Source organism: Sander vitreus, chromosome 17 (genome assembly GCF_031162955.1).
Source record: "Sander vitreus isolate 19-12246 chromosome 17, sanVit1, whole genome shotgun sequence".
Taxonomy (NCBI): domain Eukaryota; kingdom Metazoa; phylum Chordata; class Actinopteri; order Perciformes; family Percidae; genus Sander; species Sander vitreus.
Window position 1 is genome coordinate 9,168,645 of NC_135871.1, and position 15,195 is coordinate 9,183,839.

Here is a 15,195-nt window from a genome sequence, read left to right on the forward strand (position 1 = left end):
TCTATTAGTCTGCTTCCTCTTCTCATCTACTTTTGATGGAACTTGGTCTTTACTTTAGAAATGTGCCTGACTCTGTTTTAGTGTGTGTGAACCTGTGACCATTGTAATCTAATATGTTGTTTATTCTGTTGTCCTGCATGCTTGCCAGTGGATTATAAAGGTGGGAATGGCTATATAATTTCACCCTGCTCCTCTGTAAATAGTCGATCGGTTCTTGCCAGTAATGCAATAGGTAACCAGTGTAAGAGTATGAAGCCTCTATCTGCTGCCAAAGCCTGCATACCCCAAATCCTGCCCTCTAAGTTCAAGCCCAAGCTGCTGCCGCCCAGTGGTGACAGTCAGGAGAGCAGGACTAAAGTTGTCAGGCACCCAAAGGCCCACAGCTGTGAGGATCTGTACACAGGGCCATGTGACACAGACTTTGCTAGAGCAGAGGAACGGGAGAGTGGGCAACATTCAGACTCTAAGTCCAGCTGTGGCACAGAGTGTGCGAACGGCCTCAGGAATGTTTCCCCTGCAATTAGGAGGAGCGCGTCTGAGTTTTCCAACCTGTACAGGACCATGCATTACATCCAGCGGCCCAGCTCGGCTGGCTGCAGCCCCCACGGCAGCGTCCGCAGCCTGGCTTCTCTTTTTGAGAAGTCAAAGGCCGAAGGGGATGAAAGGTCAGAGGCGGATGACGGGGGTAACATTCCACGGGATGCAGTGTCGTCGCGGGTCAGTAAGTTTGAAATGATCATCCAGCGGTCCAGCTCGGCGCCCAGCCGCTCTTCCTCCCTGCCCACCCTGCACTCCAGCCACAGCCACAGCCCCGACCACAGCCCCGCCCACCTCTACATGGCGTCTGCAGTGTCAGCGGAGTCCCTTTTGGTAGCTGACACCACCCAGATGGATGCCTGCTCCCCAGTGGAGGCAGAGGGCAAGAGCTGTAGGGAGGAGGCCTTGTCACCAGGCAGTGTGACTGTGGAGGAGGCTGCTTCCTCCTCAGAGGACAGACACAACGTCAGGACTGAGTCCCCCTCTAACACTGAGGCCGAGGTTGAGCAGATCTTCAGTAAAAGTTCCCCAGACCTGATCCACCAAAATGCCAATGGATCAAAGAGTCCCTCAGCACTGCTTGCAGCATCACCTCCACAACACAACCATCTCCACCACAACCACCTCCTGCACCAACCGAACCATCAACTCCTCCTCAAACACAGCAAATGCAAAGGCTCTTGCCCTGCCTCCTACACCCGCTTCACCACCATCCTCAGACACGAGAGGCAACAGGCCACGACCCAACAGGAGAGGCCGCCACCTTTGGAGAAGAAGACCACGCTGCCTGGGAACCTCTTCCTCATGGGCCCCGCTCCCTTCAGGTTACGTAAGAACCTGCAGTCCCACCAAACTCGGAGGACCCTGTTAGCCACCAAGGTGACAGTGGGCAACCAGAGACCCAGCACTTGGTCTCCTGAGCCCAGACCTCTGATCCCTCAGCGCCTGTCCTCCCTGGAGGTCCTGGAGAAGCTGAGTAACGGGGAGGGAAGCAACACTGAGCACCTGAGTAACGGGCAGGGCTTGGACGCCAACGGGAACCTACTGCAGCCGCTGGCAGCTCACCGCAGAGGTGGCTATCTCCATCCCTTCACACCACTGTCACCCTCCTCTCTCCTCGCTGTGTGGTCACTCATTTATCTCGACTCTCTCTCTCTCTTCACATTGTGTCCCTTTTTTCTCCACAAAGCAACGCCGCCACCCTCCATCTCTAGTCTGTGTGGTGTGTTTACAAAGTGACAGGGAAGCCTCCATCTCATTCTGAGTGTGCTGTTTGGTGCTCTTCCATTTCACTGTGAATAAGTATGGTCCCACAAACGCATCAAAACACTTCAGTGACTGTAGGAGGTTCAGGCAGCTTTTGGTAATGTATATATCTCCTGGTGACATCAGATTTGAGTTGTATGCAAGAGTGCTAGAGCCTGCATTAAGCCTTACATCGATACAGACCGAATTGTGTGTTTTATGACATCATTAAGGTCTAAGATAAACGTAGATGAAACATTACTTCTGTCTTTTTTTATGATCCTCAATGAGACAATAAATCTTGTCCTTACACAGGCAATACATTTGAAAACCTTAAAATACAATTCCCAGCCTTCCTCTGTAATGTTTAAGCAGGATATTTCGATATAACATTGCATACGCTCTCTTGAACTGATGTTTCACCATGTTTTTTTTTTTCTTCTGTTTTTGGAACAATTTACATCTACACGTTTTCATTCTCTCCCCATGAAAGGTTTGTTTTAGCCTGACAGGATGTTCCCTGCTTTGATTTCTTTTACGTAACAGCTGGGACAAACCTGAAACATTGATAGTTGTTACTCGTGGCCCTTGCTGGGACACAGAATGAAACATCTACGGTGGTGTGGGGAACAAATTAAGTCATGAAGATATGTCGATCAGTAAATCCATAATGTCATGTTTATTCTTTCGGCCATTATACAATAGGTTTCATTTTTTTCTTTCCTGCATTTGTTTTTTCACGAAACACACATCTGACCATTCTGTGTTAATTCCTATGTGCATGCAGGAATACATTTGGCTTTTTGGATGTGTGTGTGTTTGTTTTAGTGTTGCAGAGATTATGGTGTTCATTCCAAGCATGCGTAGTTGTATTTATTGCATATTTGTATGATTCTATTCATTGGAATTAAGGAGTTGACTGCAATATCATCATCTTCTATTTGAGAAGTTTTGTTCTTTGAGTTGGATATGCCTTGAGGTGTGGACAGTAAAAATGCTTCACGGCGTAATCTTCTTTCTGTTTATGTTTCAGACTCGTCGCCAGTTCTCGGAGAGAGCCAGGATGACGTGTTGCGAAGGCGTCATGGGGACAAAGAGGTGAATTTTTATTTACATTTAAGCCAAACTTTCATAAATGACCAACTCGCTGACAATGCTTTAGTCAGGAGAGCTGCGTTAATAGTAGTATTATACACAACAACGAATGTGTTACATGAATAAGGTAGTAGAGGAGAGCCATATCTGAAGGGGACTAACACTTTAGTCTGGTTTCCTGTCAGAAAATCTTGGAGGAGCAGCGGCGGCTGAAGCGGGAACAGGAAGAGGCTGACACGGCGTCAAGACGACACACAGGCATTGTCCCGACGCACCACCAGTTCATCACCAACGAGCGCTTCGGAGACCTGCTCAACATTACAGATAACACAGAGAAGAGGAAATCAGGCGTAGAGGTACAATGCAGGGCCATGTCTTATCCTTCTGTAGGCAGGAAAAACGACAGCAGATGCTTTGTCAGTTTGTGTGTGAGTCAGAATGAGGGGGGTCGGGCTTGTCAGTGGGATTTTTGCAGACACAGATGGCTTTCTCTTCTGGGTCAACAATTTAGAGGGTGAGAGCAGTGATAGAAGGCAAAAATATGAGTTGTTGAATGTATCACTGAATATCTCCAGTAGGCTTCCAGACTTCACTTTGGTTTACTGGATGTATAGCTACCCTTTGGTGTGTTTACCAAGGTGTGCCTGCTCCCTTGGCAGGCCAGTCTCACAGTAAACAACCCCCAGTAGTTTCTTACTGGACATGCTCCAGAGGAACCCAGTCAGTCACAAGCACCTCATTCCTGTCATTGTGAGAATATTTATGTTCAGACTGGGCACTGAAAGGACAACTCGGGCAGATTTACAGCTCAACAACAAATTCCAGAAGAATCTTTTCTCAATACACATACATGACAACGCCCAGAGAGTATAGTACACCAAAAAGTGACAAAATCCCTATTCGCACGGGACTTGTCCCCTGGTAGTACTAGTTTGGTTACTTTGGTTTTGGTTTTGGGGACACAAAACAGGGGGTCTGGGGGCCCTCTGCCAGAAAAATGTTTTTTCGATTTGAATCCCATTTCCTGCATTTCTACATACATCTATGGTGATACAAAATCCAGGAAAGTAATTAAGTCGATCATAATGATAAATTCTTCCGGAAAACATAGTACTAAACCATGTGTAAGATAAAGATGTCTTACTTTCTTTATTGTTTTAAAATATTGGACGATCACCGAGACTTAGATATAAAATAACATCAAACTAATTGGAAAGTGTGTGTGTGTGTGTGTGGGGGGGGGGGCACATTTCACACTGGATAAGTGAAGTCTGTATTTTACTCAAAGTTAATGACATCTTCCCATGGATCTTTCATTTATAATTGGCAACGCAGCCAAAACTACCTCAAATCACAGAGATGCCGATTCGCATGGGACTAGTATTATCACACAACCTCTGTGTCTGGAAAAATATGGTAGGTAATTTGTGGTGGAATTTTTACCTGACAAATTACTGACAGTAATTGTAACAAATTACTAGAGGTCCCTCAGGTAATACTAGTCCTGTGCGAATAGGGCTAAAGATGTATGTGTGTGTGTGTGTATATATATATATATATATATATATATATATATATATATATATATATATATATATATATATATATATATATATATATATATATATATATATATATATATATATATATGAGGTATTTAATCTTTTGGATAACTTTCACTGACTCAGTACAATGTAGAATAATATGGATTTAATAGTATGTAAGTAGTTATGACATAAGAGTGAGCGAAGTTTATTTTTTTAATCTACACAGAGAACTCCAGCCATGGCTCGCTTCGACTTCAGAGCAGAAACTCTAAAGTGAGTAATCTATCTATCTATTATCAGTCTCACCACCGGTGGTATTTGTTGCAGGGATGTTGGCTTTGATTGCATGAGATTGTAGAGGTGTTAATGATGCTGTTATATTGTGTCCAACTTGTGTAGATTTACACATGAGCAGACCTTGCTGATGTAATTTTCGGCACGTGTTTGAATTTCTATCTCATAGGTGGGCTAAGCAACTTCTGACAAACCAACGCCAAATCATACAATTGCAGGGAATTACTGTTTAGAATAGTGGAATAACAATAGATTTCCAAGCTTTTACTTGAATGTGAATAAATCCCACCCATCTGTTTAGAATCTATTAGATCACCCTTACTTCATTTTCATACTGTAACATTTTTGGTCGCTTGTTTCATTTGATGTGAGTAACTAATCTCTTTGGAACATTTCTAGGGAATTACCGTTTCAGAAGGGAGACATTGTCTACATTATTCGACAGGTGGATCAAAACTGGTATGAAGGGGAACATCATGGAAGAGTTGGCATTTTCCCTCAAAGTTATGTCGAGGTATGTGAGTTCAGTGAGTTTCCATAAATATATATTTTGGTTAGACTTTACTTGAAGGTATCTACATAAGAATGACATGACACTGTCATGAACGTGTCATAAACATTATAAACAAGTCCTAAACATTTGACATAACGCTTCTGTCAGTAAGTGTCATACGGTTTTTTGTCATGACAAGTAGGTTTAGGGTTAGGGTTCATGTGTCATGACAGTGTCCTGTGTTCATGACAGTGTCATGTCACTCTTAATGTAGATACCTTTAAGTAAAGTGTTACCGATATTTTATGTAATTCTCACTTGCAGTGTTGGAGATGTTTTTGCATCATCTTTCTGCTGCACAGTGTGATTCGACATGTACTTCCTTACTCAATCAGTTGTTATGTGTTGCCTTCTTCAGCTCCTTCCCCCCACAGAGAAAGCCCAGCCAAAGAAAAGTGCCCCAGTGCAGGTACTGGAATATGGAGAGGCTGTCGCCCGCTTCAACTTCAACGGGGACACGGTGGTGGAAATGTCCTTCAGAAAGGTATGGAGGTGGAGATAGTCATTACAAACTGAAGAACATTTAGAAGCACTTTAAAGGAACTTCATAGGATTTTCCATATGTAAGAGTTTATCCTTTTGTTTCTCACGCTTCATTTACCTAAAGGAATTGTTCACTATGTTCTAAAGCGACTAAATATGTATCTGCAGGGAGAGAGGATAACGCTGATTCGTAGGGTTGATGAGAACTGGTATGAAGGCAAAATCTCAGGCACCAACCGCCAAGGCATCTTCCCCGTCACCTACGTAGAAGTGAACAAACGACCCCGCATCAAAAACGGAGTGGAGTATCTGGACCCTCCTGTCAGCCAGTCGCCGCAGCGCAGCACCAACGCTTCTCCTCAGGTACGGAGACCAAACTGGTCAGTCACTCGTGGGATACATTTATGGAGGTAGTGACGATTGACAAGAGTCAGGCAACGAGTTTTTACTTGTTAAAGGTCCCATGACATGGTGCTCTTTGGATGCTTTTATATAGACCTTAGTGGTCCCCTAATACTGTATCTGAAGTCTCTTTCCCGAAATTCAGCCTTGGTGCAGAATTACAGCCACTAGAGCCAGTCCCACAATGAGCTTTCCTTAGGATGTGCCATTTCTGTGTCTGTAGCTATTGAGGAGGAGAGGGGGGGCAAGGTGGAGGGTGGGGGTGTGGCATTGACCAAATGCCACTTTGCTCGTTTGAAAGCCATGATGTCTCTCTCTCATGGGTGGGCCAAATTCTCTGGGCGGGCAGAGCAGAGAAAGTGGAGATAACCTTGCCCCTTATGACCTCATAAAGGGAAGATTCCAGATCGGCCCATCTGAGCTTTCATTTTCTCAAAGGCAGAGCAGGATACCCAGGGCTCAGTTTACACCTATCACCATTTCTAGCCACTGGGGGACCATAGGCAGGCTGGGGGAACTCATATTAATGTTAACAAACCTCATAAAGTGACATTTTCATGCCATGGGACCTTTAATCTGTTGTTTTATTACTACATTTCTGAACCCATAAAATGTCTTTTATGTTCCCCTTGACACCCACTTTTTCATTTAATTATTTTTTTGCCCAGTGAATTTGTCTCATCTTTCGTTTCCTTTTCTTTTCTTTCTCTCATCCCCTCTTCTTCTCTTTGCTTCCACCTCCTCCCATGTTCCTGTTGCCCTTAAAAGCTGTATCGTAATCGTCTGACCACCTCCCCCCTGCCTCTTCCTCGCTCCCCCCGCCGCTCCGTGTCCCCCGAGGTCCACGCTATCTCCTCTGAGTGGATCTCCCTGACTGTGGGAGGAGGGAGCCCTCCTGCCGCCCCCACCCCTCCCCTGCCACCGCTGCCCACTGTGTCCTATCGCTGCGGCGAGTACCTGCCCCCGCCCTACTCCGCCAGCCCCGTGCCTCATATCACCGGCAGCCCATACTGCGTCTCCCCCGCGGCTTCCCCATCTGCCTCCCCTCTTCCCCCACCTTATCCGCCCAGACCCAACTCCACCACTCCCTTCCTCACGTTCACCCCACCTCAGGGGGGGGACTTCCTGCTCTCCCCTCCCTTTCCACGTCTGTCAGGCAGCGTGAGCCCCTGTGCAGGGCCGGTGCTGGAGGGCTGGCTGAGGGGGGAGAAGGAGTTGACAGAAGGGGAAGGCGCAGAGGGGGACAGGGGCCACGCAGCCCCGGGCAGCAGGCGAAATAGCCCTGCAGAGGTATCTTCTGCATGGTGTGCGGTGTTGCATCTCAGGCTCACTTAGGAACATGGGCTTTTGGCCACAGTTTGATTCCCTAAGATAGATGTTTGATGAAGTACTGAAGCTGACATTTCTGTGTGGAAGACGTAACTAACTTGTAGATTTGACCTGAAGTTGATTTTAGCCTCATGGATGAATCTGCTGGTTTAGTGGACGCAGAATTAAGTTTAAACTGGTCACACTGCTTAAAGCTGCAGGTCTGCATGTTGTTGTTGTGTGTGCGCTACTAACACGCAAGTGTTTTACAGTGTCTCTCAGTGTTTATGTAGTGCGTTTTAGATTTACTAGCTGTAAGGGACTGAAAGAGGAGCTACTGTGCTTGCATTTCCAGGATTGATTTGAGAGTTGAAAGTTTCTTTCTCTTTATAAAATTCAGCATTTGGTTGCATGTTGTTTTTCCATGCAGACGTGTTATGACTTGGATGCCACTGGAGTTTGGAAGTTTATTTAGGACAGTGACATATTTCTTAGTGAGTATTTATAGATTTCACGTGTTGGCTTGTCTTTCAAAAGCTGCTGTGAGGTTGAAATGTCCATCTACAGGGAATGCAACCTGACTGACTGAAGTGTGATCATATTTACAGCAGGTGGATACGTGGTGCGGGCTTTAGAAGAAAGCCTTTATTTTGATATGACCTTGCTGATTTGACATTTTTGTGTTGCAGTTTGTGAAGAATGAGGCTGACCATCATGGACGGAGATCCAGAAGCCCTGTGATGCTGTTTGACATCCAAGACAACAACAATGTTAACTCATTTGCGGTAAGATAGTGCAAAGTTGTTGTTTTTTAAACCTATCACCTTCAAAGATCCATTTACCTCACATCATCTTTAACTCCCATTATGTATTTGATTCCCTTTAATACTGCATGTTCATACCGAATAGTATCCTGTAAAGAAGTGAACTAATATTTCATGTTTCCTGTCTACATGCTCTCACGCTGGTGTCTTGCCTTTTCCATGCCTCTCCTCCTGGGCTCCACCAACGTCTCCTCTGCTTTTTCTCTTGGCTTTTAACGGATCACTTCCTTTTCTGCCTTGCTACTTACTGGACCTACCTTCCTGTCTCGCCCCTTCGCCCCCCTCCTTCCCTCCCTCCATAACTCTTCACCTCCTCCCCTCAACTTCACTTCGGCCTCTTGCGGGACTCTCGGTGGGGCCGCTGTCTGTCTTTCTCTGACGACTTCACCTACTACTACTACTACTAGGAGGCAGTGTGTAATGAGATCTTGAATATAGCTGAGACCTCGGTGAGGTACTGCAGCAACCTGTCCCACCACCCTCATGACTCTGTCCATAGACTGCACCCCCACCCCAGTAAACAATCTCTCATCATTTCCCAGCAACCCCAGTCCCACAGCAGCAGCCCGGAGCCGAACCGTCTCAACTGTGGAATGTGAGTAAAGATATGTGTTTCAGTTTTAATTTCACGTTTTGTTTTGTTTTTTATTCACTGGTTTCACATTTAGTTTCTTCTAAGCTCGGCAAATTTATCAATTCATCTTTGCGTCCTACTCCAGTTTCCAGGCGCTGTACAGTTACGCGCCGCAGAACGAAGACGAGCTGGAGCTGCAGGAGGGAGATCTCGTCAGCGTCATGGAGAAGTGCGATGACGGCTGGTTTGTCGGTATGTGCCTGCAGGAATCTGGATACATTCCTCAGAGACGCAGTCAAACTCACTGTGTCACATAAATCCATATAGGGTTTCTGCAGAATGACAGCAAAGGACTGCACGTGTGCAATGTGCGTGCTCAGTGCAGAAGTAGAGTAATTTACACCGCGTCACATCCTTTTTATAAATGGTTTCTAAAGAATGACAGATTGAGTGCAAAGTACATGCACAGGACTTGCACTTCATTTTAAAATAGAGCTTAAATAAGTTGTTTTTGGCAATTTTAGCTTTTAATCTGAGAAAGAAGCCATTTACATTCTTTTGCCTGATCCATGTTTCTCTTTCTTTTTCTCTACAGGTACCTCAAAGAGGACAAAACAGTTTGGGACTTTCCCTGGGAATTACGTGAAGGAGGTGAAACTGTAAAGATATCTAATCTGGCTGTAACACATGGTTGCCTGTCAAGCTTGGGAAGTCATTACTATCGCGCATGGCTGTTGGTTAGCATAGTAATTTAGCCAGGCGAATCCATTTTGTCTGGGAAAGTGATCGGTTCGGCCGGAGGTATGTCAAACTGCACGGCGAGGCGGAGACAGAGACAGCTCACTGCCCAGACCTCAGTATGGTGTACACCTTGACCACATTTTACACACTTCTTGACAGAATTCGTCCGTCTCCACATGTGGAAATTCTCCTTGAAAACCTACCACAAACTAGCTTTTCTTGTACAGATAATAGCTTCCATCCTGTCCATGTAATTTACAGTGTTTACGTAGCACCTCAGTCTGGAGGCCGGCAGCAGAGCAGTGTATGGATTAAAGAGTGGATCTTATTACCTGAACTGGACTTTGGAGGAATTCAGAATGTATCTTTTTTATGGGATGTGGGGTTGGAGCGGTTTGTCATAAGCTACCTTTCAGGACCAGAGTTGTGTGGTTTATCATGATTAGCCAAGTATGATGCAAACAATGCCTTTGCTTCCAAAAGAAAACCTTCAGTTGGATCAACGTACCCTACATAAATGAAATTTAACGTGGTGGTTCATTCTTGAACTCAGTTTAGATATGACTTAAATTCAGCGCCCTCCAGGGTTTAAAGACTTATGTGTGAAGCCCCTTTAGAGACTGGTCTGACATACCCGTTTTACTTTGTTGTTACATGTTATGGATCATCATAAAGTCAGTATTGGCTACCTTTTGAAGAAAACATCACAGTATTCGCAATTCAGTGTAACCCAAAAGCTTTAGATACCGCTGCAGTATTGTCTTCATTTTCTATCCAACGGTTGTTATACAACAGTTATTACCACGTCATGTGCATGACAAGAAACACTCAAATGTTGAAGTGTGCTGTTAGCTTCTCTTTTTCCCAGTTACCACAGCAAACACAGATACAGGACACGTGGACTGTGCTGCACGTCTGATAAAAGTGAAGAGAAACCGTGTCCATGCACATCTAATATTTTCAGAATGTATTTATTTGTCCTTTTAATACCTCTTCTGTCAAAATAGAAGTAAACTGCGTTTGCTGATGGATGATGCCTGTAAGGTAGCTGGTGGTAGACGCCTGGCTCCAGCGAAACCACAGGACAGGCGTGGTAGTAGCACTTAACTTCCTGTTTGGTCATTTTAGGGAGATTCCACCTAACAAGATAATAGTAGATTAATCACAAACTGTTTAATGTTTCAAGTAAAGCCAACAAGGTGTCTTTGAAAATAATCATACTGATTTTTAAGAGCAAATTCAGATTTTAACCATGCCCTTACTGATAAGATTGTATGTTTTATTTCGCCATGTAAATGTGTACAGAAATCTTTAAAAGGCCTTCCAAATATGGCTACATATTTTCATATGTAATGACTACAACTTGGGAAATAGATTTAGTGGAATGATTTCAATAATACGGTGAGCATTAGTACAGCATGCACTGTAAAATCAGTAGAGATTGACAAATCGGAGCATGGAACACTATCAGCCGTCGCCTAAATATTTGCCACCTGTAGCTGAAAGCAAACAGAAGCGCTGACAGGGTTAACAGTCTGCTGAGCTTAAACAGTTCCCTGATGGAAGATCGCTTTGAATTTTGCTAGCAAAGCATCAGAGCCGTCTTCCCGCGAGTACAGAGCTCCCACATCTCCAGCACCGACCCTGTATCAGCCGCCACATATCGGAGTAGATCATCTACACACGCACAGATTGAAAGATGATAGCTATTGGGGTTTGTTTTTTTTCTGCTCGTGTTTTCATCAAATTCCTTGTTGTCATCAATTGCCGCGCTGTGCTCATCAATACTTTAAGCAGAACTATCAAATATTGCTCGCAAATAATTCTTAGTGCTTGTTATGACCTGCTTAGACTTGGGTGCAGTTTGTAGGGTAATTGCTAAGGAAGAAAGTCTGTTTAGTTTATACCAGGTGGACTGAGGTAGTGAGCTATCTGATGCTTCAAGTAGCTGAAGTCAGATCCTTTTCCCAATCTACACATTTCTAATCAAATGGTGCCAGACTATCAGTGGGCCTACCTTTTAGTATAACTCTTTATGTTTGCCTGAGTACACAAAATCAGAAACATAATGTGAAGTATTGAAAGATAAAACAGTAGCTCTCACTTGGATCTGCAGTAAAAGTGTATGTTTATATCTTTATTTTTGTTTTTTTTATGTGTTAGCTACAGTTGTTCAGTGATGATAAACATTGACCTCATTGGAACATGGTTTGAAGCTGTATGTGGCTGCCACATAAGTGATATATGAAGTTAAGTAATTGATGAAGTGCATTAATTTAACAAAATTCAGTAGCAATCAGTGTTTCATCCTCTCTGGCGTGAGACTAAATCAAGCGTGTCTTCACTGCTGACAATTTTGCCAACATCAGCAAAGGAATGTTTTCTCAAGATAATACACTGCATTATGGGTTTGCCTGTATAGCACTGATATAATATTCAGGTATTTTGTTACACCACAAAAGCATGTTTTTTTTTCCCTCCACTGCTGGCTAAACATTTTTGTTCCTGTGTAACTCCAGCTCCACATGAAAGTGCTGATTGGTTGGGAGTCTGTCGACCTGTAGGCTTTTCTTTTCTGATAGAACAAGGAGGAGGGAGTGTTTGCCCCATGTCAAACACACGGACATGATGAACAAGTTAACAATCACACATTTAGTCATAATAATACAACTCACTCTAGATTGTTTCTGTGATATTGTGCTCCAGAAAACATCACAGGATGTATGAATGTATGAATATATGAATGTGGCGCAATGCACACATATGTAAAAAAAAAAAAAAAACTCTGTACTTTCATCTTGAATGAACATGCAGACTATTGAGCAACATGGCACAAGAAGGATTGTAAATATGTAAAATAAAAAAAAGGACTGCGAGTGACTCTCTTGTCACTTGCAGCGGTTTATTTACCTGAAGGATTTTTTGGCAAAGCACAGAGTGGAGCATTATTGAGCACAGGAAGTTAGACGCATATTAACATTACGCTGCCATTTGTGACGATCATCATAATGCCTTATGTTAGATGCAAAATTGTGCCTCATTTTCATGTCATTGTTTTTTTTGGAGTATCACTGAAATGTATCCATGACATATTTAATGTAACTATGGTTTTCCCATTAGTCCTAGTCTCCGTGATGGGAGAACATTAACTAAGAACTTGTCAGTTACTGTGCAAGTACCTAAAAGTGTGACACAATGCTTTAACGTAATGATTAATAATCATAAGAATGGACTAGTTTGAGGAGACGCACAACCTGCAACAGGTTTGGTTTGTTTGCTTCAATTTGCAGTGCTGTTACATTGACAATATTAAAATAAAAAGATACTATACACTGCTGTGACTTTGGTATTATGCAATATTTAATAAACCATTTAAACTACTTGGTGTGTTACCTGTTTTGATTTTCTGCATGATAGTAGAGCTGTGCATTTTTTAGAACATGTAATATCCTTTGGCATATAAATGGCAATGGAGTAAAGTCTTGCAGCAGTATAAAGGTTTAGGAGCAAGTACACGTGGTTTTTAAAGGCACGTTCTCTGAAGCTGTGTACTCATGAGCATATGCAAATTCATGTAAGCTAAAGGTGGAGCTGTTAGTCTCTGTGTTGCTGAACTGTGGATCTGATGATCTTTTTTTTTTTTATGTTGCAAAGGCTCCACCCTGGATAGTTATTGAAGTTACAGCTACATGGGGTGAAATAAGAAGTACTAGATATTAGAGGATAACTTCTGTAATGTCAGTAAGTTTACATAAGGTATGCCTACACTTATTTTGGCTGCTGTGTCGACCTACAACGCATCAGCATGTCTGATGGGTAAAATCCCATTAGGGTGATTTGGGTTGACGGATTTGTTTGTACAGCCTTAACAGTCAGGAGCAGATGTAGGCCTACTTTAAATTTCACATTGTAAGGGCTTCACTTTAGAGCCCTTCCAGACTTCACTGGCATGCCTGAAGGCGTGTTAAGGATGCATGTAAACCCCACAAGAAAGGACGCGTTTCATTCGGTCGGTCTGCCCGGAGCTTTTTTTCTCCACCTTCAGCAGAGATCCCCTGGCAGGAATTCAAGTTTTGGGAGCGGCACATTCCACATCCTGGGATTTAGCTCTACCATAAATGGTAAGCTTGCATGTAACACGGTGACGTACCGGCAGGCCGACATCCCTAAAACAAACACTGGAGCTCATCTGAGAGCAGCAAAACACGAAGAGGGATCACTGCTCTGCTTTCCAAGTATTTTCAGTTAGGGCGAAAAGTTCATTCGATATGTCATAAGGGGCCATGTATTTAAAGCATGTAAGAGCTATCATTAAATTGTTGTTACAGATATAAAAACGTTATTATTATTAATTATAAATTAATGATTTGTGTAGCTCGCTGGTTTCTAGCTGTTTTTTGTTTTTTTTAATAACATCCAAATTCACAAAATGTATTCAACCATAGCCCCACAGCCAACATTATTATGCAAACTGGATCATGCGAGCAAGAAGGTGCTAAAACGCAGTTTCGAAACACTGTTTGTGCCTGTTAATTGGAATGGAATGGAAATTGATTTATTTGAAAAAGGGATGCACAAATAAACATTAAACCTATCAAGAGAATATGTCTTGGGCCAGGTTATAGCAACAATTGCTAATTCCCACCATAGTCCCTGGGCAGGTATGACAATTTAAAAAAAATAACAATTAACTTATTGGCATTGATGCACCAGTGTTGCTTCGGATATATGGATTTTACAAAAACCTTACAAAGTCCTTACAAAAACTATGTGTAAAGTGGAGGTGAAGATGACTCTTTTCTCTCTTTCTGCATACTTTATCAGGACACAGCATACAAAGTTGTGAGTAATTTTTGAATGTGTGCATAGGAAATTTCATTCTTAGATTAAAAGATAAGTCTGGCGTCATCCTATCTTTTTCTTGTTGTCAATAAAGTCCATGGTAAAACCACAACCAGCAATGCATTCTTCATTTGTCTCTCACGTGTCTTTCGGCTCCAAGACAATTCATTTCAACTAAAGGTGTTAAACTTAAAATGGGGCCCAAATGTATAATTGTTAAATTTTTTTTAAAAGCCTCAAAAATGTCCTGATTAAGCTGGGCACTGCAATTTGTTTTTTTTTAGCAAATGTTACTCAAACAGAAGTATGGGGGATTTGTTGGGGACTATTTTTAGATGCAGTCCATAATATACAGTCTATGATGCAGTCCGGCGGATTAATACCTACAGCAGCAGGACGTGTTTGTGTGATTGACTCCAAACAAAAAAACAAAAAACAAACGACAGTGCCCATATATGAGGGAACAAGTCATAGTGCAACTAATGTAGCTTATGTGTTTTAATAGTTTTTGGCACATATGAATATTTTTTATTGGGCTTTGAAATCACATTTATCAATTAATTGTTGGGTTTGGTCTTTTAATAAAAAATATAAAAGTCTTGGTCGTGGGTCCTATTGTTACCTGCCACTATGAACAAATCACATGACAATCATGGAGGTTTGGTCAGCCTCCCCCCCCCACACACACACACACACACACACACACACACACACACACACACACACATATATCCCGGAGTGATCCATTTT

The 15,195-nt window shown here is 42.9% G+C and overlaps 1 protein-coding gene across 1 annotated transcript in view; it reads left to right on the forward strand.

Moving 5' to 3' along the window:
• The window catches only part of sorbs1 (sorbin and SH3 domain containing 1), a 45,059-nt gene extending 32,076 nt beyond the window's left edge, over positions 1-12,983 (forward strand). Inside the window, exons 17-28 of the mRNA XM_078273185.1 lie at positions 149-1,609; positions 2,816-2,880; positions 3,063-3,233; positions 4,651-4,697; positions 5,118-5,232; positions 5,630-5,755; positions 5,923-6,117; positions 6,925-7,446; positions 8,154-8,249; positions 8,696-8,883; positions 9,008-9,114; positions 9,458-12,983. Coding sequence (XP_078129311.1) covers positions 149-1,609; positions 2,816-2,880; positions 3,063-3,233; positions 4,651-4,697; positions 5,118-5,232; positions 5,630-5,755; positions 5,923-6,117; positions 6,925-7,446; positions 8,154-8,249; positions 8,696-8,883; positions 9,008-9,114; positions 9,458-9,525 — 3,161 coding nt within the window. The 3' untranslated portion in view covers positions 9,526-12,983. The remainder of the gene's footprint in view (positions 1-148; positions 1,610-2,815; positions 2,881-3,062; positions 3,234-4,650; positions 4,698-5,117; positions 5,233-5,629; positions 5,756-5,922; positions 6,118-6,924; positions 7,447-8,153; positions 8,250-8,695; positions 8,884-9,007; positions 9,115-9,457) is intronic.
• The last annotated feature ends 2,212 nt before the right edge of the window (positions 12,984-15,195 follow it).